The sequence below is a fragment of the Bicyclus anynana genome, chromosome 7 (genome assembly GCF_947172395.1).
Source record: "Bicyclus anynana chromosome 7, ilBicAnyn1.1, whole genome shotgun sequence".
NCBI lineage: Eukaryota > Metazoa > Arthropoda > Insecta > Lepidoptera > Nymphalidae > Bicyclus > Bicyclus anynana.
This window is the reverse complement of record NC_069089.1, coordinates 9,126,544-9,154,501: the sequence shown is the minus strand read 5'-3', so window position 1 is coordinate 9,154,501 and position 27,958 is coordinate 9,126,544. Positions and strand designations below refer to the sequence as shown.

Sequence of the window (27,958 nt, the reverse complement as noted above, 5' to 3'; positions counted from 1 at the left end):
CTTATCAAGCATATTAGCCCACAGAACACGACGAAACCTAACGACATATAATATGTTATATGCAGTATAGTTATACAATATGTAGGCATTTTACCATCTAACTTGGATTCAAAGACGTTAGAAGATCGAATAGATACGGCATTCTTCTTTATTAATCTATAAAAAAATGGTGGGATTATGCATTATTTTGTTATATCTCGAACGGCTAAGGCAGTTGTATACCGACATCATTTATTATAATAAAACTTATTCGATGGCATGAAATAGATGTTGTAAAGTTTAAACGAATTAGGTAACTTTTCAACTTGAGAAACACATGCCTATGGTGTGGTAAATAATTAACTAATCTGTTAAAACAATATCAACAATTTATATTTTACGCCATTGTTCAAAAAAGTCTAGCAAAAAGGCAAACTTTATATTTTTGAAAATACATTATAAAATATAATTTACTCGTAACCCGAGTAGTAGAACCTCCTCCTTTTTGGAAGTTAAAAATATCAGAATACCTTAGACCATAGAGCTGTAGTACAATATTAGCATCATAATCAATATATTGCTAATGGTAATCCTATGCTACTTTGTCCCCAACACAAAGTGAGCCTTACAACAACAGTGGGGTTTTAACGACCTCTCTGGCTCAGTTGGATAGCTCAGTTTTAGTGTATGACAGAGAGGTCCGGAGTTCAATTCCCAGCTCGGGTTAATTAAGTATATCCAATGTTTCTAAATTAGATCGCGTCTGGCCTTTGCTTGGTCTGATGCGTACTTCATCGTTCGTTGCTAGTAACCACTATACTTGCAAAGACGTACCTACCACCTATTCCGGCATTTGATAAATCTATACTAATATTATAAAGAGGTAAAGCTTGTGTTGTTGCAGACGGTAATCTCTGGATCTAATGAACCGATTTAGAAAATTCTTTTACCACGAGAAAGCCTACAATCCATGTTATTTGTGAGTGCACAAAGAACGTGGCTTTCTAGGCTAATTTAATCTAATTCTAGGCTAGGCAAATCGGTTAATGGGCTATATTTTATTCCCCTATTCTCATCGAAAGCTAGTAAGAAATAAAATGAAAAAGATTGAAGTACATCTACAAGTGAGACAGATGGAAACAATGTGCACTCTTATTTGCAAAAATGCCTAATTTAAGGGAACTTTTTATATCTATCACTTGATTATTCTTTTTTAATCTGTGCTTTGATTAAAACGCGCCATTGTTCTAGCGACCGCAACGAGTTGATGAGGGAACGAGAGAGGGACCGCGAGCGGGACCGGGGGTACCTCAGCGATCACAATACCAGGTTTGTTTACATTCTCATTGAGAAAGGTATAAGACGAGCGTTTCCAATCATTGGTACAAGCTTTTATTCAACTCGCTTAGTTTGTATTAAATTTTTTAAGCTTGTTTTGCTGAACATGGAACCTTCTCTTTTTTGACAGGCTGTTAAAACTGAACCAATAAATTTAGAGGTAGAGGCCACTAAAAATATGTCAATTTAATTTAGAACATGCTCATTGAGAAAGATGTAAGACGAACGTTTCTAATCATTGGTACAAGCTTTTATTCAACTTGATCAGTTGGTATTAAAGTTTGTAAGCTTGTTTTGCTGAACATCGAACCTTCTCTTTTTTGACAGGCTGTTAAAACTGAACTAATTAATTGAGAGGTGGAGCCCACTAAAAATATTATGTCAGTTCTTTTATTTTGAAATAACGTGAGTATTATAATATATATATATAAATATGAAACACGACTGACAGTTTTGTGATTATTGGCAGAGCTTGTTAATGGTTTGGCTCACCGCGTTGCATAAACAAGGTCATGACTAAGGGTTGCATGGGTTTGAAACTAGTCAGGCATACTGTGGTATGACCGACTATCACACTGCAGTATGTCTTTGGATTTGGTATACTTTGACTATAATCACGCGAGCTTCGACTGTTTTAGTGTTTATGACTCACGATAGTTAAAATTCTAAAATATCTCTCATGCACAAGTATTTGTTATGTATTTTAATTATCAACCATGTTTATAAAATATAAAGTATTCTTAAAAAATCATAAAAAATCCAACCCTTCCGTTGTGGGGTGCATTGAGAGGTGTCAGGTCAATCGGTGGTCAGGGCACCAGATTGAGGAAGCTTTTTAAGGTCGAAACTTTTTCCCATTATAATATTATTTTGTAAAAGCATTTCTATGTCCAGTTATTTTTATGTAATCACGTCTAAAATATGATATTTTTTTCAATCTAGTAGAACGATAATAATCAATTTAAAGCCATTTAAAAAAAAAATCATCTAGTCTATTGTAACTTTTTGGAAATCTTTAATTGATTTTTCTTGCAGGGATCGTGTCAGAGATCGCGACCAAGGATACCTGAGTGATCACCAGTCAAGGTAAGTCATAGAAATATTTTACAAGCTCTGAAGCTATGGCTTCCATTTAGATATTCGCAGAAAGATTGCTGCCACTTCATTTTCATGTTTACAAAATATTTTTCATAGAGAGTTATTGGTGTCCTTTTACATGTACAAGAGGATTTGCATTTCTTTTTTTATACGAAATTCTATAGAATTCCGTTCCGAGGTATGCGTTTTCTTCTAGGGAAGCGCATTTCAGCCTAGATTACTTAGTAGGTACGATCTGGTGAAATACATTTTCCTAATACGAATATGTTAGAAGAATATCTTAAATATATACAAAGCAAGTAAAAACTGTTTATTTTTTATTTTTTTTTATTCTTTACAAGTTAGCCCTTGACTACAGTCTCACCTGATGGTAAGTGATGATGCAGTCTAAGATGTAAGTGGGCTAACTTGTTAGGAGGAAGATGAAAATCTACACTCCTTTCGGTTTCTACACGACATCGTACCGGAACGCTAAATCGCTTAGCGGTACGTATTTGTCGTACGTATAACTAGCCACGGCCGAAGCCTCCCACCAGCCAGACCTGGATCAATTAAGAAAACCTCAATCGGCCTAGCCGAGGATCGAACCCAGCACCTCCGTCTTGTAAATCCACCGCGCATACCACTGCGCCACGGACGCCGTCAAATTTTGCCTATATTTCTTACGTTTGGTTGCCAGAGTAACTGGCAAAGCAAAGCTTGACTGGATCCGCTAGTATTAAATATGCCAAAATAATTTTCCAGTAACATTTTTTCCTATGGTGAAACATCCTGTACATGAACGCTGAGATATACCTTATATTGTCTGTGACAACCACACGAAATTAAGTTTAAAAGTTCCGTAGAATTCCTTAACTTCCTCCACGCCTCAGTGACACCCTCCCAAATAAAAATGTCCAATTCGAATCTCTACTTATTGTACTCCAAATTTCAGCTTTTTACTCTTAGCTTTTTATGTATCTATGAATCAGTTATTCAATCATTTAGGCAAGTATAAAATAAATAAATATCTGATATTATTGGAGGGTAACTTATAATTAACGTAAGGTTTCAGATACCTTAATAATTTGGGAGATTAACAGCTAAGAATCCGTAAGCTGATTAGATTACGTACGAGCTTTACGTGCAAAATTAATACAATACGGAATCGTTATATTAATAACATTATCTGTTTACTTTTATTTGGTACTGTAACGATCCAATTTCGGTACATACAATATAAGTTTATAATTAAAATTTTGTCAACGTCCGAAATAAATCTATAATAAAATAAATAAAAAAAATAATAAATAAAGATTAACTACATTCTACATAATGCGTGTTTTAGACATAGTATTGGTCAAACTATGAATCTTTCACAACAAGGACAAATGCTACAAGTAGTAGCTCTTTATACAAAAATTATTTGCCTCACCTAGTCTTGGTGAAATTTAAAACTAAAAAAAAATGGTTAGACTATTTTTTTTTTTGATTCGCTCTAATACAGGGATGGTTTAATAATGAAAATACAAAATCCCAAAGAAAAGTTTGAAAATTTTAAATACGTAATTTCGTATAGAAATTTCAGGACCAGGTTAGCTAGTTGAAAATTAAAATCAAATATGAGTAACATGCATGGTTTATTATCACACTGATATTATGAAAGCGAAAGATTATTTGTATGTAAGTGTGTGTTTGTTACTCCTTCGCGCCATAACTATTAAACTAATTTGACGGAAATTTGGCAAGGAAATAGATTTAACCATGGATTGTGAACTGTCAACTGAATCCATGTTTGTTGAGGACTTTAAAATACACAATTTCATACAAGCGGTACTTTAGTAAAATATGCAAAATTTAGAATTGTAAAATAATAAATAAAAAATATACCTGTCTGTACAAGACACACATCGCTTGCCTGTGTGATTGCAGATATATGTGTACATATACATGATATATTAATACTTATAATAACATGTGAATCCGCCCAGACATCGGAAAACACCAATGCTCATCTTATCACAAACATATTTCCCAGTTGTGGAAACAGAATGCAAGGTCAACGTCTACATTACTATTTAAAAAGAGCTTAAATTAAAATTAAGGTAAGGAAACAGCAACCACGCTTGACACCATTTTCTGACTTATTTGACCGGTCTATTAGCATTTAATTAGTCATCTTAACGGAAACTACTTAATCTGTCAGAATTAGTAAAAGATCGCACCCATTTGAATTTCTATTAGAAAGCATCAACGTTTATAGGGCAGTCTTCGCTTCCGGGCCCTACTTGGCCCGTTTGCCCCAGATTTTGCCCCTGTTTAGATAAGCCGGGCGTATAATAAAAATATTTGTGCTACACGTCGAATAGTCTCGACGTAACCATTCCGAGGAAGTGGATCAACTCATTTTCATGAACTCTTTTTTGTCGTTACAAAGTAACTTGGAACTGTCTAACTTCGGCGTGTAGTTCCGTGAAATGGAATTTGCGATGTACCAGTTAAACGTGAAATGAAATTCGCTTAGTTATGAATCAGGAATCCAACTAACAGATGTAATGTTGTGAACATTAGTATGTGAACGTGTAATCCTTTTTATATCTCAATCTATTATATTATATTATATAACTACACATTTTTTTAGTAACTTGACTGAAATCAGGTCTGTCAGCAATGAATGATTTTCAACTCTCATTTACTTACATTCTCTGTCTAAAATTTATTTACACTTTCCATTATATATTAACATTTTAATAAATCATTTAAAAATTAAAAGTAATACAGTCCTTCTACTAGAGATTCGAGTGCACAAACAATTTGGCGGTCAGCTGGTCTATTCACTAATTTGGTTTTTATTAAAAACCTATTAAAATAAATACCAAATCAACTGTGATGTGATGTGTGTGTACTGTATGATATCCACGAAGTCAGTAGGCACCAGATGTCATTTGTTACTTAAAACCTCATTTTAGTATATGTCAACTAACATACGTCAAAGTTAGTGAATTAGCCTGCTGGTCTCCAAAGTAAGGATGGCGCTGTCATTTTATTATTTTTATTATTTTTTTAATTGTATGTAACGTGTTTTATACTTCTTTAGAAGATGCTTAAATGCTATTGAAGATATTGTAGGTGTCATGTAAAGGTCAAAGTAACTCTCGAAAGGCATTCTAGGTAAACTCGTATATTATGTCTGTTCCCTCAACCTTTACTATGTAATTTATAAAAAAATGTTAATGAAAATGAGAAACTGTTTGTTTTCTATTCACAAAGCATTGTAAGCTAAATATATTGTATCTAAATCTATAGATAATACTTTCATCTCCTAAATCGTTTCTATTCATTTATTCAGTTGTCAAAATTGGTGAATCTAAACACGTTTCACTCGGGTGCAAGAATGAAATTTAAAATGTATTTCCATTCCCCTGGGTCACCAGTTATGACGTAATAGTTACAGCTAGGTAGCTAGCTTGCTAGGTGCACGGCTGTATACCCGCGCATTTCTGTATACCAAACGCTGTTAAACTCGTAATAGATTCGAAGCGGCTTTCAAACTGACACGAAGCTGTTGTGCCTCTGGGGAATCGCCGAAATGTCCATTTTGAATTAGGTTCCCTACCCAGAGCGGGAAACGGATTGATTTTCCTCTTTACTTCAATTTGGGAGAGCTTTTTCACTTTGACATTTTTATTTTTAGATGAAAGGTAAAAGATTTTAGATTTGTCACTTATTTGTATTTCAAATAACAGCATTTTGTGATAGTACATAATTTTACGTCTAATCGAAATCGATACTATTCTTATAATTATTACTAGCGGACGCCCGCGACTTCGTAAGCGTGGAATTCTGTTTGTTCATAAATCCCGCGGGAACCATGGTTTTTTCCGGGATTAAAAGTAGCCCATGTGATAATTCAGAGTAAAATCTATTTCCATTCCAAATTTCAACAAAATCGCTTCAGTAGCCGCAGCGTAAAAGAGGAACAAACACACTTACCCACTTTCACACTTACACCCACACTTTCGCCTTTATAATATTAGCGTAAAGTGAGTTTGTTTAAACGCGCTCATCTCTGAAACTGCCAGTCCCAGAGCACCATGGTAAGTCTTAGCTTAATATCCCCTCTCCTATAGGTAGGCCTGACACTTTATTGAGTGGTGGCTATATTAGGCTGGTAACGATAAAAACAAAAGGATGAGTTTTCAAAGTTATTCTCACATTTTGATGTTCGAGGCTACGTACTCCATTTTAAAATTCTTAATAAAACTTTAGTTCCAGAACTATAACAGATTCTGAATAAAATATCCTTGATATAATATTATTACGTTAACATGAAGAAACTACTTTTCAGAGAGTTTTCTAAGAAAAAGAGTGACGGTAAATAAAATATAGTAACATTTTTTCAGCTTTTTACATTTAATTTTAAATTCCCACTACCTTCTTGGTGGAGTTTACTTTTCATAGACATGAATAATATAAAAGTAATATAACTATGGTACACGATTGAATATTTTTACTGGCTTTTAGGAATCTACTGATTGTTCTTATTTTATAAGACGAGAGAGAGAATCGAATGTTTAATTCCTGATAATCCATTCTATTTTTAAAAACTATTCAGTTTATTTAGATTATATTATGGTTATTTCTAGAAATAAACTTTTGAATTAGCTATGTGTAAACTGGCTAAGAATTTAGTTAGAGATATTATAAGACAAACAATAGATATAAGAACTATTGTTTGTATTTTCATAGGCATAATATTAGTAGCGAACTCAAAATTTAAGCCGTGCTCTATCAAATTGCGAAGTGCAGGCGGAAATTTAGTGCAAAACTGTTACCCGTGAAAATGAAGCCGCGGAAATTAACCTTATATTGGGAAAATGACCCGAAATCTAAATTGAAAAATCCGAAAACCAAAGCAACAGTAGGTTTAAAATACTGCAGCTCAGTAGTAGTAGAGCTCTTACTGCCAGAGCATGTCTAGGGAGGTACTACAACAAGGTAAAGTTTGTGGTGTTTTAGGGTAATCTCTAACGAACCGATTTTGAAATTTTTTTTCGTTTTTCCATGAAAATGGGAACTTCGCGGGTGAAATTGCAGGGCGTCGGCTACTAATTAAATAAATAGACGATTGTTGGGCCGTGTTGCATGAATAAGCTCATGATTAAGTGCCCCGTACAGAGACGTCCGGTGCAGAGACATAGGCTTGCAATTGACTACAAACACGCCTAATGAAAATCAGTGATACGATCTTGGCTTGAAGGTGTTTCAATTGTAGGTGGCATTAAACACGCGCCGGAGAGGAATACCACACTTCTACTGAGCAAATTAAATACATGGATGCAATGAGTTGCCTGGATATCCACCACATAAGGAAGCCACGACGGCGTATATCATCAACAGCATGTATCCGTACACTGCTGGACATAGGCATTTCAGAGAGTGAGCCACCACACACGGTTCTCCCCCTACATCATCCAGCTACTTCCTACTACATTCTTGATGTCGTCGGAACATCTAGGAGGGTGTCCTACACTGTGCTTGCTTGCTTGCTGGTACGTGGTCTCCACTCCAGAACATGTCTGCCCCAGCGGCCATCTGTTCTGCGACAGATATCGCCCGCCCACTGTCACTTGTGTTTGCTAATCCTTTAGGCTAAGTCGATTATTTTCGTTGTCCTACGGATTTTTTCGTTCCGGATATTGTCCTTCAGAGAGACTCCTAACGGCGTATAGTGTTTTAATACTGTGTTTAATAGTGTTTTAATACTGTGTTTTAATACTAAGGGAAGAAGTAACAAGATGTCGGCTCTTCTGCGCATATTTTTCAAATACACTATTAGAAAACTATACAGCAAGAGCTATTAGCATAAAAAGTTGTTTAGATAAAGGCACAAATGCAACAAGGAATAACAGGCAAAGTATAGAATAAACTGCAAGTCGGAATTTACTTTTCCAATCGCTTTTATACACTTGATACGTCCTATTTGCAGTAAGAAGTAAGAATGTGTGTTAAATGCATTAGAATAGGATATTATTACGAGTGTATCGCGCTACCAGTATCTACGCTAAGCCGTCTTCGTTTGTAATTTGCCGGTGTAACGATTAGCTTTACGACGCAGTTGCCAGTAGTGTCCTCTAAGCGCCTTATATCGATTTTCTCTAACGACATACTAACGGATTAGTGTAGTAATTAATACGTTGACTGACTCGGAAGAATATTTTACGTCTATACCTAACGAATTCAATTTTTCACAAATCCTGAGGGAGCCTTGGATTTTTCCGGGATGAAAAGCAATTTTCAGCCAAATCGCTTCAGTACTCGTGATATCCCAGTGGATTTGACCTTTGCCTTGGATTCGGAGGGTGTAGGTTCAAATGCGGTCCAGAGAAAGTACAACCAATTATCAGTTATTTGCATTATAATAAATTAAATATCTCGTGTTTTACACGGTGAAGGAAAAACATAGTGAGGAAATCTGCATACCTGATTTTTTTAATTCTTTAGATGTGTGAAGTCTGCCAATTCGCATTGGGTAAGCGTGGTGGACTACTGACCTAATCCCTCATATTCTCAGAGGACGACTCGAGCTCAACAGTGAGCCGAAAATGGGTTGTTAATGATGGTGATGGTACCTAGTTATATCTGAAGTCCATTTTAAATCTTCATTATCAGCTTACTTTTAATGAAAGACATGGAGATTAGACCCACCACTCTATTTCAATGCGAGTTGACGGATTTGTGGTGATAATGTTTTTATCGATAATTATTTTTAACAGTTGTTGTACTTTGATCAAATTTCATCGTTTTAAAAAAATATTAAGCTACTGTTACACATGCTCATTTCAAGCATGAAAGCATGCTACTATTGAGCAGTTTCTACTTATTAGCATGTGTATCGCAACATTGCTAATAATGAGCATGCTTATTTCGAGCTTGCTCAAGAACAACAGTCGTGCGATAAAATGAGCATGCTACTTGCTGGGCGGGTGGTAGGGCGTGCTTTAATGCGTCTGAACAGGTTTGCTTATTGACTATGCTAGTCGATCAGCATTGCTATTCTGTATTCTTTTCACCTTCATCTCTTCCTGTCTAACACGATACTATAGACAGAGAACGATAGATACACATTAGCATGTGTAATTGAAATGTTTACTTTGAGCATGCTTATTCAGGAGCATACTTAAAAATAGCATGCTTATTTTGCTTATTTATTTTTTATTGCTTTAGCACTTATTGCTAGCAAATGTAAACACATTTGCTAGCAATAAGTGTGGTTTATATGGAGCATACTTAATAGCACGCTATTTTAAAGCATATGTAACAGTACCTTTACGTAACTTTTTACATGACGTTTTATTTTGATCTAAAAAGTTTTTTTTAGCATGTTAAGGCGGCAAAAGGATATAACAAAGTTTCTCAATATAACCACTCGACGGTAGCTTTTAACGTTCCACCTAAAATCATACTGGATTTTCTATTCTCGTGTGGGATAATTGAATTTTCAATGGCATTTTCAGCGTGTATTAAAAATGTACTTGTAATGGTATAAAAAGAAAGTAGAAAAGTTCATTGTATCATTTTACTGCTTTCAACTTAAAATATCACAACTACGCTATAACCATAACATAACTAGCAGCGCCCTGCGGTTTTGCCTGCGTAGTTCCTTTTGCCTGAAAAAATAAAGCCTATCGGTCGAACCCTTTCCGTTTTTGCCTCCGTTCTGATCACCGTGGTGCAGTGGTATGTGCAGTTGATTTACAAGACGGAGGTCCTGGGTTCGATCCCCGGCTAGGCCGCTTGTGGTTTTCATAATTGGTCAAGAACTGGCTGGTTGGGAGGCTTCGACCGTGGCTAGTTACTACCTTACCGACAAAGATGGTACGATGTAGTGTAGAAACCGAAAGGGGTGAGTGAGGATTTTCATCCTCCTCCTAACAAGTTAGCCCGTTTCTATCTTAGATTGCATCATCACTTACCATCTGGTGAGATTGTAGTCAAGGGTTATAAAATGTAAAGAATAAAAAAATAACCATGACCTTTCTGCGTGAGTTCAATCCACTTACCGTTGAGCTATTGAGACTAATAACTGAAATCTTAGGTTCGATTCCCGTGTTGGACTATTACTACCTTATTTCTTAGTTGGATAGGTAAGGTAGTTTCGGAGGCAGAGATCATACCCACTGGGCTATCACGTCGCTCTTGGTTTTTTAGTATACCCTGACAAAATATTATATTTATATTTATTATTATCGATTAAATACTTAAAGTGTAACTAATAAATTACACATTTGTATTTATAATCTTAGTAAGCAATCTCAATAGTAATCCTTAGGTAAATACATAGGGAAGTTCTAAAATGTCACTCGACGTGTGGGTTAAACCTTGTATTGGATATAATGTAGGGCTGAGACCCTAATCTAACCTTTTAGCTAAATCCACCAACCCGTATTCAAATCTCGAAGTTTGCTTTGAAATCTAACATTTGACATTTGGTGTAGTTTTATTTTCTATCAACAGTAAAGGTTCAGGTTAAATGTTGTAATTGATTGTGGCCATTCATACACTACTTTTATTAAAGGAATTTGAAGCTTCGAGTCACTCCACGGTTCTAGTGTAGATTGGCGAGCTTATGAGATAATGATTATCGGACTTTGATAATACGAGAATAACCAATGATTTTATTTTTTAATTCTTATCAAGCAAGACCTTGACTACAATCTCACCTGATGGTAAGTGATGATAAAGTCTAAGATGGAAGCGGGCTAACTTGTTAGAAGGAGGGTGAAAATCCACACCCCTTATTGTGGTTTATTTTTGGTTTTGTGGTGGATTGTAGGTTATTCTCGTATTGTGTTATACTCGTGCCATATTGTACTAGAACCCTGTGCCTTGGGGTTATACTATATAACTACAAATCTTCTACAAATTTACAAGTTCAACAAACTATCTTACAAGCAAGAAAAATTCAATGTTTCGTAGCAAGACCTACGATTCAAACCTAGGACTTAATAATCCTCATATAATAGTGATAAGAGCCGTGATAGCCCAGTGGATATGACTTCTGCCTCCGAACTTTTCAGTTGTGTGCATTTAAAAAAAATAAATATCATGTGTTTCAACGGTGAAGGAAAATATCGTGAGGAAACCTGCATACCAGAGAATTTTCTTAATTATCTGCGTGTGCGAAGTCTGCTAATCCGCTTTGGGCCAGCGTGGTGGACTATTGACCTAACCCCTCTCATTCTTAGAAGACATTCGAGCTCAGCAGTGAGCCTACTTCTTCTACTACTAGAATTACATTATTGGTGTGTTCCCCGTGTTTCCACGGAAACGAGTATGGTCACAGAGCGTCTGTCAGTAGTCTGTTAGTGACCTAAGGTACGAAGCCGCATAGGCTAGATGGGTAAGTAAAATGATTATGTTAACTGATTTTTTTTTATAGTTTCGTATCGGCGTCTCGATGTGCGTCCTGTATCGGCGAGTCAGCTCGCTCCGCCTGGTACCGCCACTCGGATGGCTGGCGCGGTGCCCCTCCCCCCGGCCCGCGCCGCTCCCCCTGGGACTCCTTACCGAGCCTCCGGCATGAAGGCAGCCTCAACGACTCCGGCTATCGAAGCAACAGGGCTGACAGCTTTGAACAACGGTAAGTCATTATAGCACTTCCAGGCTTCCCATATAAGAGTTTATTTGGACGCACTGTGGTCTTTAAGCGTGGCGTTTACTCCATGGAGCAGTGGTATGCGCGGTGGATTTACAATACGGAGGTACTGGATTCGATCCCCGGCTGGTCCGATTGAGTTTTTCTTAATTGGTCCAGGTCTCGTGGGAGACTTCGACCGTGACTAGTTACCACCCTACCGACAAAGACGTACCGCCAAGCGATTTAGCGTTCCGGTACGATGTCGTGTAGAAACCCAAAGGAAAAGAGTGGATTTTTAATCCTCTTCCTAACAAGTTAGCCCGTTTCTATCTTAGATTGCATCATCACTTACCATCAGGTGAGATTGTAGTCAAGGGCTAACTTGTAAAGACTAAAAATAATAAGACATGGAGTATCAATTTTCCAACTCTGGGATGCTATTGAGAATCTATGAAAAGGAAGTTAAACTTAATATTTATTAGACCGACCAAGGCTTTATTATTACATAATACATACATATATAATGTATTACATACTATTATCTGAAGCAGCATAGACTTACAGCGAGTTCACACATAGAAATCGTATAACGTTTAACGTATCCGTCATTACTGCATACGATGTTCATAAGCAAATTCGCAGTACACCGCCGCTATTCTACCAGGATGGGCGTTGTCGTGTTGGTACATACGCCGGCGGAGAAGGAAAAAATCGACTTTATTGGTAGCATCCAGTCTTGGCGCTAAGAACTACAGAAGGCGCTTACAGTTTATTCATGAGTCATATGCGAAAAAACGACTAAAACTTACACCTCACACCTGCACAGTTTATATCCGGTAAAATTGTACGGAAATATGACGGATACGTATTCCGTTCGTCCAGTATTCGATGACAAAACGGAATGTCATAATTTACCGAATCGTTTTTATTAACTGTATACTGAATCATCATTATCAACCCATATTCGGCTCACTGCTAAGCTCGAGTCTCCTCTCACAATGAGAGGGGTAAGGCCAATAGTCCACCACGATGGCCCAATGCGGATTGGCAGACTTTACACACGCCGAGAATTAAGAAAATTCTCTGGTATGCAGCTTTCCTCACGATGTTTTTCCTTCACCGTTTGAGACATGTGATATTTAATTTCTTAAAATGCACACAACTGAAAATTTGGAGGTGTATGCCCCGGACCGGATTCGACCCACACCTTCCGGAATCGGAGGCAGAGGTCATATCCACTGGGCTACCACGGCTCGTATACTGAATACTGTATCATAATATGTGAAGTTGCTCATACAATTCCATGCGCCATCTATGACAAAAAACCTATCCGATAAACGGAGACCATGTGTGAACGGGCTAGAACTACTGAACGGGCTATAACTACTCAACTCAACACAAAGACCAATAAATTGTATGAAATCGCATTGAAAAATACTGTTAAGTAGTAAGTGGCCCAAGGTTGAAAAGTTGTTGTTTTTATACCCTCGTGCCTGGAGCACGCTAAGTCGATCGCGAGCCTAATCGGCTACCGGTCGGATTACCATCCCTTCGGGCTCACATGAAGGATGGAAAGTTCACCTGTATTTGTATCCCAAATTCGGTCAGGAGAACATTATTAAATTACGAACAGTATCAATTTCATAGTAAGAGTAAAGTAAATTTCTTATTATATGAAATTGAATGGTTCACCACTATCACACATGTTATTTGTAAGGTTAATAGTTTATTCACTCCTAATTTTACATCACTTAAAGTAAATTAAAATTAAAACAGATCAATGGACCAAACCTTTTTATATTGTCGCCGAGAATGCTTTTACGTATCGGAGGCTTGCTGGCAATTGTACAGCTTTAGTTACGTAGGATGCTGTTTGTGAAGCAGCCTGAATACCCACTAAAACCCAGAAATATCTCCCACGACCTCCTGAGATATAGAAGCATTTCATTACATCGTAATGTCCTTCCATGAAGACGGTCGTGACAAGCAGAGATCATTATAATATTAGACATCTTGAGTTAGCTGTCTAGCTTTCTACGACCTTAATATAAAACTACAAACAAAAACCATATATAAAATAGTCGTATAACTCGGATGCAAATGTATCAGCCGGATAAAAAAGAAAAGAGTTTCTTTCATTGAGCTAAATACATTAAGAGGGAATTAGTTTAGAAGTACATGAATACAGCGCAGCCGTCCTGTTTAGCATGTTAAAGTAATTGCATGAACAGAACATTTTCCACAAAGCGGTAAATTGTAGCGCCATTTTTAGAATACAGTTGGCTGTAATATAAATCGGACTGTCACGAATCTTACTTAATTTTAAGATAAGATTTACAGAACATCAATCATTATCAACCCATATTATTCGGCTCACTGTTGAGCTCGAGTCTCCTCTCAGAATGAGAGCAGTTAGGTGAAGTCCACCACGCTGGCCCAATGCGGATTGGCAGACTATACACACATAGAGAATTAAGAAAATTATCTGGTATGCAGGTTTCCTCACGATGTTTTTCCTTTACCGTTTGAGACATGTGATATTTAAATTCTTAAAATGTACACAACTGAAAAGTTGGAGGTGAATGCCCCGGACAGGATTCGAACCCACGTCCTCCGGAATTGGAGGCAGAGGTCATATTCACTGGGTGGGTTTACAGAATGTAAACGATACAAATTAATTGTAAGTTGAAGTAGCGTGTGGTCGAATTTCGACCGTATTTAATTTTATTCATTAATTTTAGGTTATTAAAGTTTACTTGTACTACATAATACGAGTATGTCATATAATTTTATTATTTATTTCAACTTAAGTTTGCTATTATAATTATTTACACTAACTAAATACTAGTTAATTCTATACACATGTAGTAATTTAAATAGTATTTAACTTAGTAACTTACCTAACCTAAACTTATTATAAAAATAAAGTAAAAAGAAATATAGAATTATATCTACAAACTTAGGCGTCGTAGAATTCATCCGATGATCATTGGTAAAGTGCCCAGAAGGCTGGCAGTATTGTCATGTTGTATGGCAATACTGATTCTCTGACCTAAATATAATAATTAATGTGATATAATTAAATTTACTAATTACAATCAGCAATTCAGCCCATAAAGTGTTTTACTGTTTGATTAACGACTTGTATATTGGTAGCAAACATTTCTATTTGTTGACTACAATTTAAAATTACACTGAGCGATTGTTTGCTTGAAGACATATTGTTTGATATTACCAACCCACAAACCACAATTCGTCTTAGACAGTAGAATGTAAATAATAAAATATTGATTCAATTTAATTAAAATTAATTTAATGTACTTTAAATTTAGTACTCAATTTCCAAAAGCTGAAAATCTCTTCTAGTAAACACAATGGTATACACTTTTTGTCGTAATGTTTAATCAAAAGTAACTTTGTAATTTATTAAGTGCTTGTTTGGTCCCATTTAGTCACTAAAATCATTACGGTATTTGGGTTTGTAAATCAAAAGAACTGAAATAGTATATCATGCAAGTACACGAAATTGTGTATTTTTGCTTTTATCAGTGGTGTTCAACATAGTCCAACCTTCCAGTTTCATCATCTGACAGATCACTAAACTAGACTAAATTAGAAAGGTAGGCGAAATAATTTGTAGTGTAATGTAGAGACTTCTTGATAGGAAAATGATTCTGTGACACACTAAATAGATGTAAAACGTGTTCTGTAATGTATAATGATGTATTTAAAACGCGAAAAAATAACATTTTACTTTCCTCATGCCATGTACTGATCGGATTGGAGGTGATTTTTAAAGATTTTGTATCTCAAGTAACTTTGTTATAGCAACCTAATGACGTCCGACGAGTCTTGAATATTTGTAATGAAAATTTTCTACGTCATCATCATCATCATCATATCAGCTGATGGACGTAGGCCTTTGTAGAGACTTCCAAACATCACGATACTGAGCCACCTGCATCCAACGAATCCCTGCGACTCGCTTGATGTCGGCTTTCCACCTGGTGGGGGATCGGCCAACACTGCGCTTACTAGTGCGGGGTCGCCATTCCAGCACTTTGGGACACCAACGTCCATCGGCTCTTCGTACTATGTGCCCCGCCCATTGCCACTTCAGCTTTGCAACTCGGTGACTTTGGTTCTTCTCCTCATTTCTGCACGCAGAAATACTCCTAACATAGCTCGTTCCATCGCCCGCTGTGTGACTGAGCCTTCTTATAAGGCCCATAGTTAGCGACAATTTTCTACGAATTGAATCAAATTGCAACACAGTTTTAGCGTTGCTGGAATCGCAGTAAAGCGATAAGTCGCAAAGTATAATTGGATAAAAGAAAGTCTTCTAAGTAATATTATTAAACTTCAAGGACATCGATCCAGTTTCATGCGCGTTCCGTTATACAATTTACTAACTCTAAGTTTAGTATTGCCTGTGGGACTCGTTCGTTGTTGAAAATCAATGTCGGAACTTGAATGACGCTTCGACGTCTCAAGGATTTTAAGAGTACAGTTTATTCAAATACGCTTTTAGTAGCTTATTTTAAGCATAACTCTTTATATTACCTACCTGCTTATATTATAGGTGTGAAAATTACGCTCGCTGTTTCGAGTTTAAGTCCTACGTAGAAGCAGTGTTATTAACAGCTTATTTTAACCTTAGAAAGAAAGAAAGAAAAATGCGTTTATTTCGGAATTATGCCACACATCACAATATCTCCAGTACACCAGGCCATCCAAGAATATACCCTGCGATGTTTGGCATAACCCGAAAATGGCAGCTCAGCATAATGCTACGTGACTATTTGAATTAGGACATGTAGCTCTGATTTTCAGCTGGAACCACAGATCAAGTAACAACACGAACACAGTAATAATAAATAACCAAAAGGAACTAAAATAAGTTAAACGTTAAAGCTAATGAAAAATATTGTTATAGTAATTCAATACGTAATTACACAGACATTAGTATAATAATTACATATACACATACATTTTTGGATTTGGATTGGATATATACGTATTTTTCATATATATAGTATTCTGTGCAAATAAAAAAAAAATTACCACCATGGGATAGCGAATAATGCGAGTTACAATGGGGTTAACGAAATTTAACTGATAATTTTAAATTAACAACCACTATCAGATGTAAATGATAATGTTTGGGATGGAATAAAGTACTCTCCAAGGCACTGGGGTGTAACACCATCAACTTCCCAAAGTTAACACATAATAGTCTTCAGGACTACACAGGAGAGGAAAATCCTACTTCCTACTATCCTTCTAATATTATAAACGCGAAAGTTTGTATGGATGTTTGGATGTATGTTTGGATATTTCAATGTTTGTTACTCTATAACGCCGCTACTACTGAAGCGATTTGGCTAAAATTTGGAATGGAAATGGATTTTACTCTGGATTAACAAAAATAGGCTACGTTCCCGAAAAAATCCATGGTTTCCCGAGATTTGCGAAAACTGATGATTTTAATGATATGAATGTTTGTTACTCTTTCACGCCTCGACTACTTAACTGAATTAGCTGAAATTTGATACTGAGATATATTATAGCATGGATTAACACATAGGCTACTTTTTACCCCAGAAAAATCCATGGTTCCCGAGGGATTTGTGAAAAACTAAATTCCACGCGGACGAAGTCGCGGGTGTCTGCTAGTTACTTACTCGTACAGGGTAGCACTAAATGAATATTGCGGTTTTAGATAGCTATCGTGGGTAGGTATAACAACTATGTTTATTAATGAAACTGGGAGCAAACGTTGCGGCCGTAACGCGTTCGTCAGGTGACTTAGTTAACATAATGTCTGAAACTTTAACAAATTACAAAGCAGTATAACTTTTCAGGCGCTAATTGAATAACTTTGCGATATTTTACTGAAGAGGAACGGGAAGTTCATTATAATACTTTAAAGAACATAATATTTTATCAGTATCGAATAATGTTTGTAGATTTTAGTAATAAAGACCCGGACCAACACTTCTTTACTCTGAAATTCTATAGAGAATTGCTAAATAGAAAGAAAATATGGTAACTTCTTCTACTTGGCCATTTGCCCAAACCAAGGAATCAATCCGAGACCTCAATACGTTACATAACAGTAAGCTCTCACTAACATTTTGCACGTGCAATAATAAACTTTAATGAAAATTGTTTCATTTGGAAAGCTATTTTTACAAAAAAAAGTTAAATTTTTGAATCTTGAATAAATATTTTCATGATAAAATCTTTATCTATTTTTTGTATATGGTAGCTTTTGGTTATCATCAAGAGAATGAATGATGGGACAAAATGTCTCTAAAGAAAACGTATTAAAATCATAGGTCACATGAGAGATCAGATCAGAGAGCTTTGAAAAAGCTTTAGGTTTTTTGCGTTATTGGAAAGCTTTAAAACGATATTATGCTTTTTTAATCTAAGATCTTTATTAATTGCCTTATATCGAACGAGTCTAACAAACGAATTTTTCTTCGCTGTTGTTTTTGTTGGAGATTTAATAAATATCGGAAACACAAAGTAAAAATTATCCATTAGCTTAAGTGGGAAAAAACGCGTCAAATAATGTGATTGAGTATCGTATATAAGAGCAGATATTAAAATGTATTACATTTTTTGCCATATTTACATGATATTGGGTTTTATGAAGGTCTGTAGTTATTGTAATCTGGAGCATGGTGTGGCCTAAATATGACATGAAAATGTTTGAAATTAAAATGAGCTGTTACGCCATTTTTATATCGATTATACATCATCTTAATTTACTGAAAATACTATTTTAAGCCTCAATAGTTAAGTGGTAGTTAACAACTTCTTAACGTACCTACTGAATCCTATTTTAAGTCTCATTAGCTCAGTGGTAAAGGGCAGGCTCATCACCACCACCACTGGTGGTTCGGTCCCCGTCCGCTGGACTATTGTCGTACCCACTCCTAACACACTAACACAGTCTTTTCCGACTGGACTTTTAATTGGAGGGAAACGGGAATATTGATCTTTTTTTTAAAGATATGACAAATATTCTTTTTTTTTTAATTAAAAAAAAAACATTTAAAAGAATAATATTAATTATTGAAGCCTGGCAAAGCCACGATACACGTAAACATACACGACATTTTAGGACACTGGACATTGTCAGCCCGAAAACTGTAAACTGGTTAGAAAATTGAACTGTTAAAAATAATAATTTATTTTATTTCTCGTATTTAAGATATAGAGGGGTAATAAATAATTTCAATTTGGTTGTAAATTAATTACTTGTCTTATAGCAAGAATAGACGGGATAAGCGAAGTCTGAGAGAAATACCTAGAAATACTTCGTATACCTAATTACTATTCTACTACAAATCACCAAGCTGCCTACATGCGCTGCCTTAAGGCATTCTGAAACAATGGTGCAGCGCCTGTAATTTTACATTATCCTTAGGAATTCAGCTATGAACAATATTTTTTTTTATCAATTTAAAGGGCCGCGCCCGTAAACATTGACAGTTTCAATGTTTTATCGAAACGATTTCTTAAAGGTGCGCGTTTTTTTTATTTTAAGGGAGACAGTTTTATGTATTCATTTTTCTTGCCTTTCAAGCCAAAAAGCCGAGGAAGAAATAATGCCACTTTGTGATATAAATTTATGTTAATGCCACACGGCTTATTTCAGCTGTACGTTTCTAATCTCAACGTGTTTTAAATATGCATGGATTTGTCACAGTACAATTCTTTTTTTTTATTTTCGCTGAGTACGTTACTTACTCGTGTAATTGGCTAAAACTTTTGCTGGTAGCGTGAAGACGTTGATCTAGGAAACGATACCTATAATTAGGATAAAATTTCGTATTGTAATAGTGAATAGTCAATATTAATTTATTTCATTTAGGTATAGTTTACAATCACTTTCGAAACGCTAGTATTATAAGATAATGGTGATAATAATTAGTCGAAAACTTAAAATTAAATTTACGACGTGAACTATAGGTACGAGAAGAGCCCACAACATACTTAGCCAGGTTTTTTCTTTTTTAGTTTATCACCATTTATTAATCGACTTCAAAAAGGAGGAGGTTCTCAATTCGGTCGGTATTTTTTTTTTATGTATGTACATTGTACACCGATTACTTATTATAATAAGGTTTAAATTCTTTTTATAATCTATATATTAAGTATCGTTTTCGTCCGAAAACGAAAAAGATTTTTTTCAAAAACATCATTTGGTATTATAACGCGTAAGGTATAATATGGTTTAAGTATAGACAAAGATATAGTATGTCTATGAAGAGTACCGATGATTGAAAAAAGTAAAAAAATTAAAAATGGTTTTTTAAATTTTAAATTTCATATAAAAAACAACGAAAGCAGTAATGAAGTACACGACGAAAATTCACGTAATACTAGTAAATAATGATGGTTTTTCCGTGCATGTCCATTAATATATTTTTTTAATTTAATGTTTGTAAGTCAGGAAACCTTTTCCGCAAACCTTCACAAAAGAAAGTCCGATAATTGCGCATAAATTGATACCCATCAAAAGATTTGATTCAAGTGGAAAAATTAAGACATTTTGACTCAAAAGATTTAAGCGTCAATTATTATCATAAGAAGAAAGCGACTGAATTTCTGAGCGTTTTTCAATTGGTTGATGGGTGGGCTTAAATCTCGTGATCAGTCTTTGTGTTACGTAACAATGGGGATAACGGAAACTGAAATTCAAATCTCGGCTCGCCGTAGATAGAGGCTTTGGAGTCCTATTTCGTGTCTGTGTATGATGGCTGGGATCAGTTTATTAATTTTGATTTACGTTACGTCTCTGAAGCCGAATGCTTTGGAAATGTACTCTTACTAGTACTCGTATTTGTATAATTTTGGCTACACATTTATACGAACATTGGAATACTGACTAGAGGATTTAAAGATATTTTGGAATCATGTAAGATATTTGGAATGCCCTTCCGGCGTTTGTGTTTCCTGACCCTTATAATTTGAACACCTTCAAAGCAAGAGTGCATCTTCTAGGTAAGCGCGCTCCAACTTAGACCGCATTAATGCTTACCGTCAGGCTTAATTGTAGTCAAGCGCTGGCCTATATTGCATAAAAAAAAATTTGAAGTATTTTGTAGATATTATTATAAAGATAAAATTTGTAGATTTTAATTTGAGAATATTTTTTTTTACAAATTAACTCTTGATTGCAATCTCACGTGATGGTAAGTGATGATGCAATCTAAGATGGAAGCGGGCTAACTTATTAGGCGTAGGATTAAAATCCACACCCATTTTGCTTTTTACGCGACATCGTACCGGAACGCTAAATCGCTTGGCGGTACGTCTTTGCCGGCATGGTGGTAACTAGCCACGGCCGAAGCCTCCCACATGACTACGACATACTAACTAATACGCTGCATGTATTAGTTAGTAAGCTGCATGTATCGTATAGATCGGATTCGAACCCACGCCCTTCGGAATCGGAGGAAGAGGTCATATCCACTGGGCTACCACTGCTCTTTTAAATATTTAATGAGATCATGATAATAATTAGATAGATATTGAATAGATGCAGGCATTGACTCATTATATATAACATACTCGTAGTGTATACATACAAATGTACTTGGGCATTGTTAAAATATCCATTATTACTTTATCTTACGCTTTGGCTGTCACGTACTTAGAACATTACCCCAACTTTTATTACGAGTTTTCCTGCTCCCTATGAGATTTTATAGGATTCGTATATTATTCCGAGAAAATGTGAAAAGAAATTTTCACCACGTAAAATTCTGTGAATTGTAATTCATCTAAGGCGAAATATTTTCACTCAAATATAACAGCCGTCCAAGATTAATATTGTATCCTGAATTAGAATATATTGTACGTGTATTAGGTATCGAAATTATGTTATAAACTGTATCAATAATAAGAATTATAATATACTGCTAAGCAAAGCACAAGATCTGCAATGTGGTATCGGTTATGTGCATTGTAAGAAATTAAATATGACGTGTCTCAAACGGTGAAGGAAAAATATCGCGAGGAAACCTGCAAACTTGAGAATTTTCTTAATTCTCTACGTGTGTGAAGTCTTCCAAGCCGTGGTGGAATTACCCCTCCCATTCTGACAGAAGATTCGTGATTAACAGTGAGCCGAATATGAGTTTTAAATTATGGTGTTCACAAAATACGAAATAACACTGTACCCATCAGCAGAAAGCAGCAATCCTGCAACGATATAAAACTTAAAGGCTTAATGAGATGGCATTTCAAAATAACACAAACAACCGGATATATGAACACAAACAGCCAGGTATATAACTCTTTTTGAAAGTCAGTTAAAAAGGTTAGTGGATAATATCGTTTTTTGTTTACAGAGGCGTGTTTGATCGACAAGATAGCGTGCGTTCGGAGTACGCGAGCGATCGAGAGTCGTCCCGGTATGGAATCGTGCAACAGGCATCGATCGACAGCACTGACTCCAGAATATGCTACCTGACGTCTAGTGAGGTGAGTACACATTATGTTTTCGATATGATGACCTACCACTGACTTTACATAATGAACTAGCTGACGCCGCTCGGTTTCACCCGCATAGCTCCCGCTTACGTAGGAGTACGGGGATAATATATAGCCTATAGCCTTCCTCGATAAATGGGCTATCTAACACTGAAAGAATTTTTTAAATTGGACCAGTAGTTCCTGAGATTAGCGCGTTCAAACAAACACTTCAGCTTTATAATATTAGTATAGATTTTTATTAGTAAAGTACACTCGTAGTAAAGTATAGATATGGTTGTTTGTTACTCTTTTACCAAAATAATATATTATGGAATCGGTTGAAGTTTGGAATAGGGATAGTTTATACCCGGGATTTACGAAAAACTGCTTTTAATCCCGGAAAAATCCATGGTTCCCGCGGGATTTGTGAAAATTTGAATTACACGCGGACAAGTCCCGGCCTTCCTATCGGTGACAATTCAAGGGAAATCGATTATTGAGTTCCGCCATAGTCTGTTTTTGTTCGTGTTATAAGTTATATTACTTGGTCGTCACAACAAATTGGTAAAATAATAATATTTGTTACTTTAAACTTAAATATCACTTAAATAAATAAATCTTACGTTTAAATAAGACTTCGTATAAATTAATTGTGAGATGTAATTTCAAAGATTGTAGTAATATTGTACGAGCAATTTACTTAACATTACATTACAAATCAAACATGGAAGCTCCTCATTTTTGAAAATCAGTTAAAAATATAGAGTAAGATAAGAAGTCCATGCGAACGATACCACGGGGAAAGCTAGATTAAAATAAGGATGTTTGCCAAAATATTAAAACAAAAGACTGCGAGAAATTAAATACAATTTGTTAAGTGTGAAATGGTTCTTGAATTTCAAGAATTTCAGCTGTGAAAATGCAAAGATAAGAGTCTGTCGTTAACAAAATGGTTTGCTTTTTGGAGCTTTAGATAACCCCATAAATAAATGTATTTCTGCACTTCCCAACTCTGTGAAATAATTTTCGTATCTTAGTTTTATTTTATAAATAGGGCCGCTATTTTGTAAGTATCATAGAGTAATTAATCCTGAAGAGTACTTAAACTTACACTGCAGTGAAAAAAATTGTTGAGAAGCAGTAAACTAGCGTTTTATGTTCCTTCAATAGACCGTAACGAGGTGTATAATTGTGTACAAGAACGTGCTTTGAAATTAGTTTTTTGCTATTCAGATGTATGAATTTATAAGCCTTTAGAGTAGATGCTGTAATTTTACATTACTCCTATTTTACTAACTAGCAATGGTCAAAAGCAAGAAATAATTAAATATAGCCTGTAAGCTCTCATTCGCACGAGAACTTTTTTAACGGACGTTAAAAAAGCGTTCAAATACAACAACTGCATTCCCAAGTATAAATTCACACGACAGCGTTTCTTAAACACGACGCTTTTTTTCGAGCAGTAGGTATTGCATTTTTAATTTTGGACGTTGAAAATAGTGGAAATAATCATCATCATCATCATCATTGTCAGCCGATGGACGTCCACGGCTGGACATAGGCCTCTTGCATGGACTTCCAAACAAAACGGTCTCGAGCCGCCAGCATCCAGCGGCTCCCTGCAACCCGCTTGATGTCTTTGGTCCACCTAGTGGGGGGTCGACCAACATTGCGCTTTCGGGTGCGGGGTCGCCACTCCAGACCCCAACGTCCATCGGCTCTTCGAACTATGTGGCCTGCCCACTGCCACTTCAGCTTCGCGACTCGCTGAGTTATATCAGTGACTTTAGTTCGTCTGCGGATGTCCTCATTTCTGATTCGATCACGCAGAGAAACCCCAAGCATAGCACGCTCCATCACCCGCTGAGTGACTTTGAGCCTTCTTATAAGGCCCATAGTTAGCGACCAAGTGGAAATAATTGGTCTATTTAATTTTATATTATATTTGAACGCTTTTTTAACGTCCGTTAAAAAAGTGCGAATGAGAGCTTACAGGCTATATTTAATTATTTTAGGGGTATAATAAATTGAATAATGAAAATATATTGACATGAATCCGAAACCTGTGGAATGAATAAAACTCCACTATAAATATGTATTAAATGAATTGAACACATAAATGGAAATCACGATCTAATTTGATCTAATTCAATTATTTCAAAAGGTATCCACTCAAGTGTTCCTGCTTCAGTTCAAACGACGAGGAACCCGTTGTAGGCACTCGATGTCATTGGGTACCTCTTGATAATACACGACTTAACCATTAAATCTCTCAACTCTGTACTCCACTGTATCGCCACTGTGTCTAACTTACTGAAATTCATGTGATAACCGTAATATCAGTTTAGTATCAAATGAATGAATTTAGTGTTAATTTTATCTACTCGTATACTTATACTGATATTATAAGGAGGTTAAGTTTGTGCTATTGCAGGAGGTAATCTCTGGATCTACTGAACCAATTTTGAAAATTCTTTTATCACTAAAAAGCCACATTAGTAATTGTGAGTGTTTTGATTTCAACTCCATATTCTCACGGGAACAAAAACAATGCCGATGAAACTGCGGGGTGTCGGCTAGTATTAAAAATAAATCAAATTAAGTCTTGTTTGATCTCATCTCATACATAATTATATTAACATTTATCATTTTTCTTGCTGGATTACTGCTCAGTTTTGTAACTTTGATACTATAATGGCTCATTCAATGCTATCCGTCCGTTAAAAAACCGCTCGTGCGAATGCGGGCTTAATGTTTTTTATATAATTCAGTTTGTTTTACGTAATCTTGATTATCACTTTTGATATTTTAATACGATTACATTTTGTTATTCAGCCCCAAAAATTTACTGGCTGTTAAGTTTCCTCAAGCCGAGCCTCGTGAAGCAGATTATTAAACGGAAGCCGGAAGAAATTAATAAGCCTTGTACCTCAGATATTTGTTAAGCGAGGCTAACCCTCGCATAAGACCGTTATTAGATTGTGCCTTCGACGTAACCAAGGTACGGGTATGATATATCTACAAAGATTGTATTAGGCGCTCGCCACTCGTATGAATATCATTCGACCTATAGTTTTGCTTTTGGTGAATATTTAATTAAGATTACTTTGAATACTAGTATATTTTTACTTCAATGTTATTTTCTAGAATATGTTTTTCTCAATTCAAGTTCGGAGATATGATGCAATCTCGAGTTTTACATTTTTGAAATGTTTGTATTCCAAGATCCCGACTTACATATAGGTACCTACTAAGATAAATTAAATGTTTTCTACAATATTTTTAACGTAAAAACAATAGATTAATGCCTCACAGCTCACGACTATATTTAAACGAAAGTTACCTACATGAAAATGATTTTTGAGAAAAAATGTACAAGTTATTGCAAAATAGTTATCTCTGAAAAAAGAAACGTATCTTTTATTAAAAAATCATCATCAACCCATGTTCGGCTCACTCCTGAGCACAAGTCTGCTCTCAGAATAAAAGGGGTTAGGCGCTCCACGCTGGCCCAATGCGGATTGGCAGACTTCACATACGTAAAGAATTAAGAAAAATTTCAGGTATGCTGGTTTCCTCATCTAAAGAAACTAAGTATTAGGTTGATATTTAGATTATTTATTTTTGCACATAACTGAAAAGCATGCCTCAGGCCGGATTCGAACCTATGCTCTCCGGAATAGGAGACAAAGGACTATTACACAGGACTATCACGACTCTTAATAAAAAATAGTCAATATAATTCAGCAAGGCCACGAGGTCGGAACGGTATCATGTTTCATTTGAAGTAGGTATTATTAATTAAATTACAGGAAACATTTATCACACGAAAATTCGACGAGGGTAGGTCGATGAAATTTAAGCTCTTGTACTATATTGCGTCTACTCCTATAATTATCTCAACGAAGTAACGATCATTTTCTTTTTTTGAGGTTGCAACAGGAAGCTTGATACATTATTTAAATCACACGATTTCAAAAATAATAAAATACCTCATTCGTACGAAACTATACCTTAATTCAAAGTACGAACATAACATTAAAGTTATGTTATGTGTATATAATTGTTACATACAGTTTCATAGAGGTACCTACTGCATACATAAGAGCGGTTTTCAGTTCATACAAATACGCGCTTACAGTACTTTGCTACTGTGTCCACCTACATTATATGCATGAACAAGTTTCAATGGACGGGAAACTGAATCAATAACTGTGGCTCTTTCTGACAACATACAAGTACAGTATTAGATACCTGGAATATTTACTTTACATGCCATCGATGTAATATGTGCGAGATATTCATACGTATCTATTCCATAGCCTACATTCCACTTGTAGCTCACATAATCCAACGTGTGAAAAGTATGTCTGTTAAAAATATATCGAGAAGGAACATTATTCAAGGCACCTTGGAAGTAAGGTCTGGGCCAAATCGGTCGAGCTCGGGGCACTTCGGTGGAGTTTGCGCAGAAAACTGCGCCCACCGCTGCGCCGTAGGCACACCAATCGTATCCTAAACGTAGCATCAAAAATATTATTTTGAGGTTAACTTTCTCTACTAACAATAAAATGTATTAAAACTAAACGTGCATTCCGGACGCTTAGGTTCGTTCGAATACTGACGTGTCGAATGTCGCGAAAGAGAACTTTGAATCGGAAACTGAGACGTTTTGTTTGTGTAAATACAAAGCTATTACTATCAAGTGCACGGACAAAGAAGATCCCATCACCCACGCAGAGTTTTCGCTTAATGGATATTGTTTCTCATGGTTGTTACAATACAGGGCCACTGTAGCTCGATACAGTTACGAAGTTGCTTGTTGTTTTAACATATCCCGCGTCAATTGTAGAGCCTATACCCGGATGTTGAGATCACTTCGCGTTGTAAATTAAACAAATGTTATAGAATTTTAAATACTAAAGTAGAAGTTCCTGCTTGTAATTTGGTTGATCCACCTGTGATAATCTTTCTAAGTGACTGTTGACTTTTGCGAATTAAACGTTACTGCCATTTTTATATAAACAAAAACATTCTACTAGACTCATTGCTAAATAGTGCTTAATGTAGATAAATTGAATACAGTTATAGAAAACGTTATTAGAAAATTTAAAACTCGTGTTGTTTATAAGAAATTCTCTATATATACTTAAATATAAATACGTTGTTAAATGTTGTAGTAGGAAATTCTAAATTCTTATACGTACTTAAAGTAATATTTAATAAATAAAGTTCAACTAGTAGGTGCTTATAAACATGTATATAGTATGGTAACTGCATGGGGGCCATCAAATCGAAGAATGCTGTTTTTTTAAAGGTAATATAGATCCCTAAAAATTAAACAACTACTGTAATAAACTCTATATTTTACTCCTTCCTCATTGTAGCTATATCATTGATTACTATAAATGTAGTTGCTATGTTTTT

At 35.7% G+C, this 27,958-nt stretch overlaps 1 protein-coding gene across 10 annotated transcripts in view; it reads left to right on the top strand.

The window, feature by feature from the left end:
- LOC112047855 (protein still life, isoform SIF type 1) overlaps positions 1-27,958 on the top strand; it is a 178,803-nt gene that overhangs the window by 45,144 nt on the left and 105,701 nt on the right. For all 10 annotated transcript variants that reach the window (XM_052882453.1, XM_052882452.1, XM_052882449.1 and 7 more), the window contains exons 17-20: positions 1,231-1,308; positions 2,353-2,403; positions 11,837-12,037; positions 22,408-22,540. In XM_052882453.1, the coding sequence (XP_052738413.1) occupies positions 1,231-1,308; positions 2,353-2,403; positions 11,837-12,037; positions 22,408-22,540 (463 nt within the window). The remainder of the gene's footprint in view (positions 1-1,230; positions 1,309-2,352; positions 2,404-11,836; positions 12,038-22,407; positions 22,541-27,958) is intronic.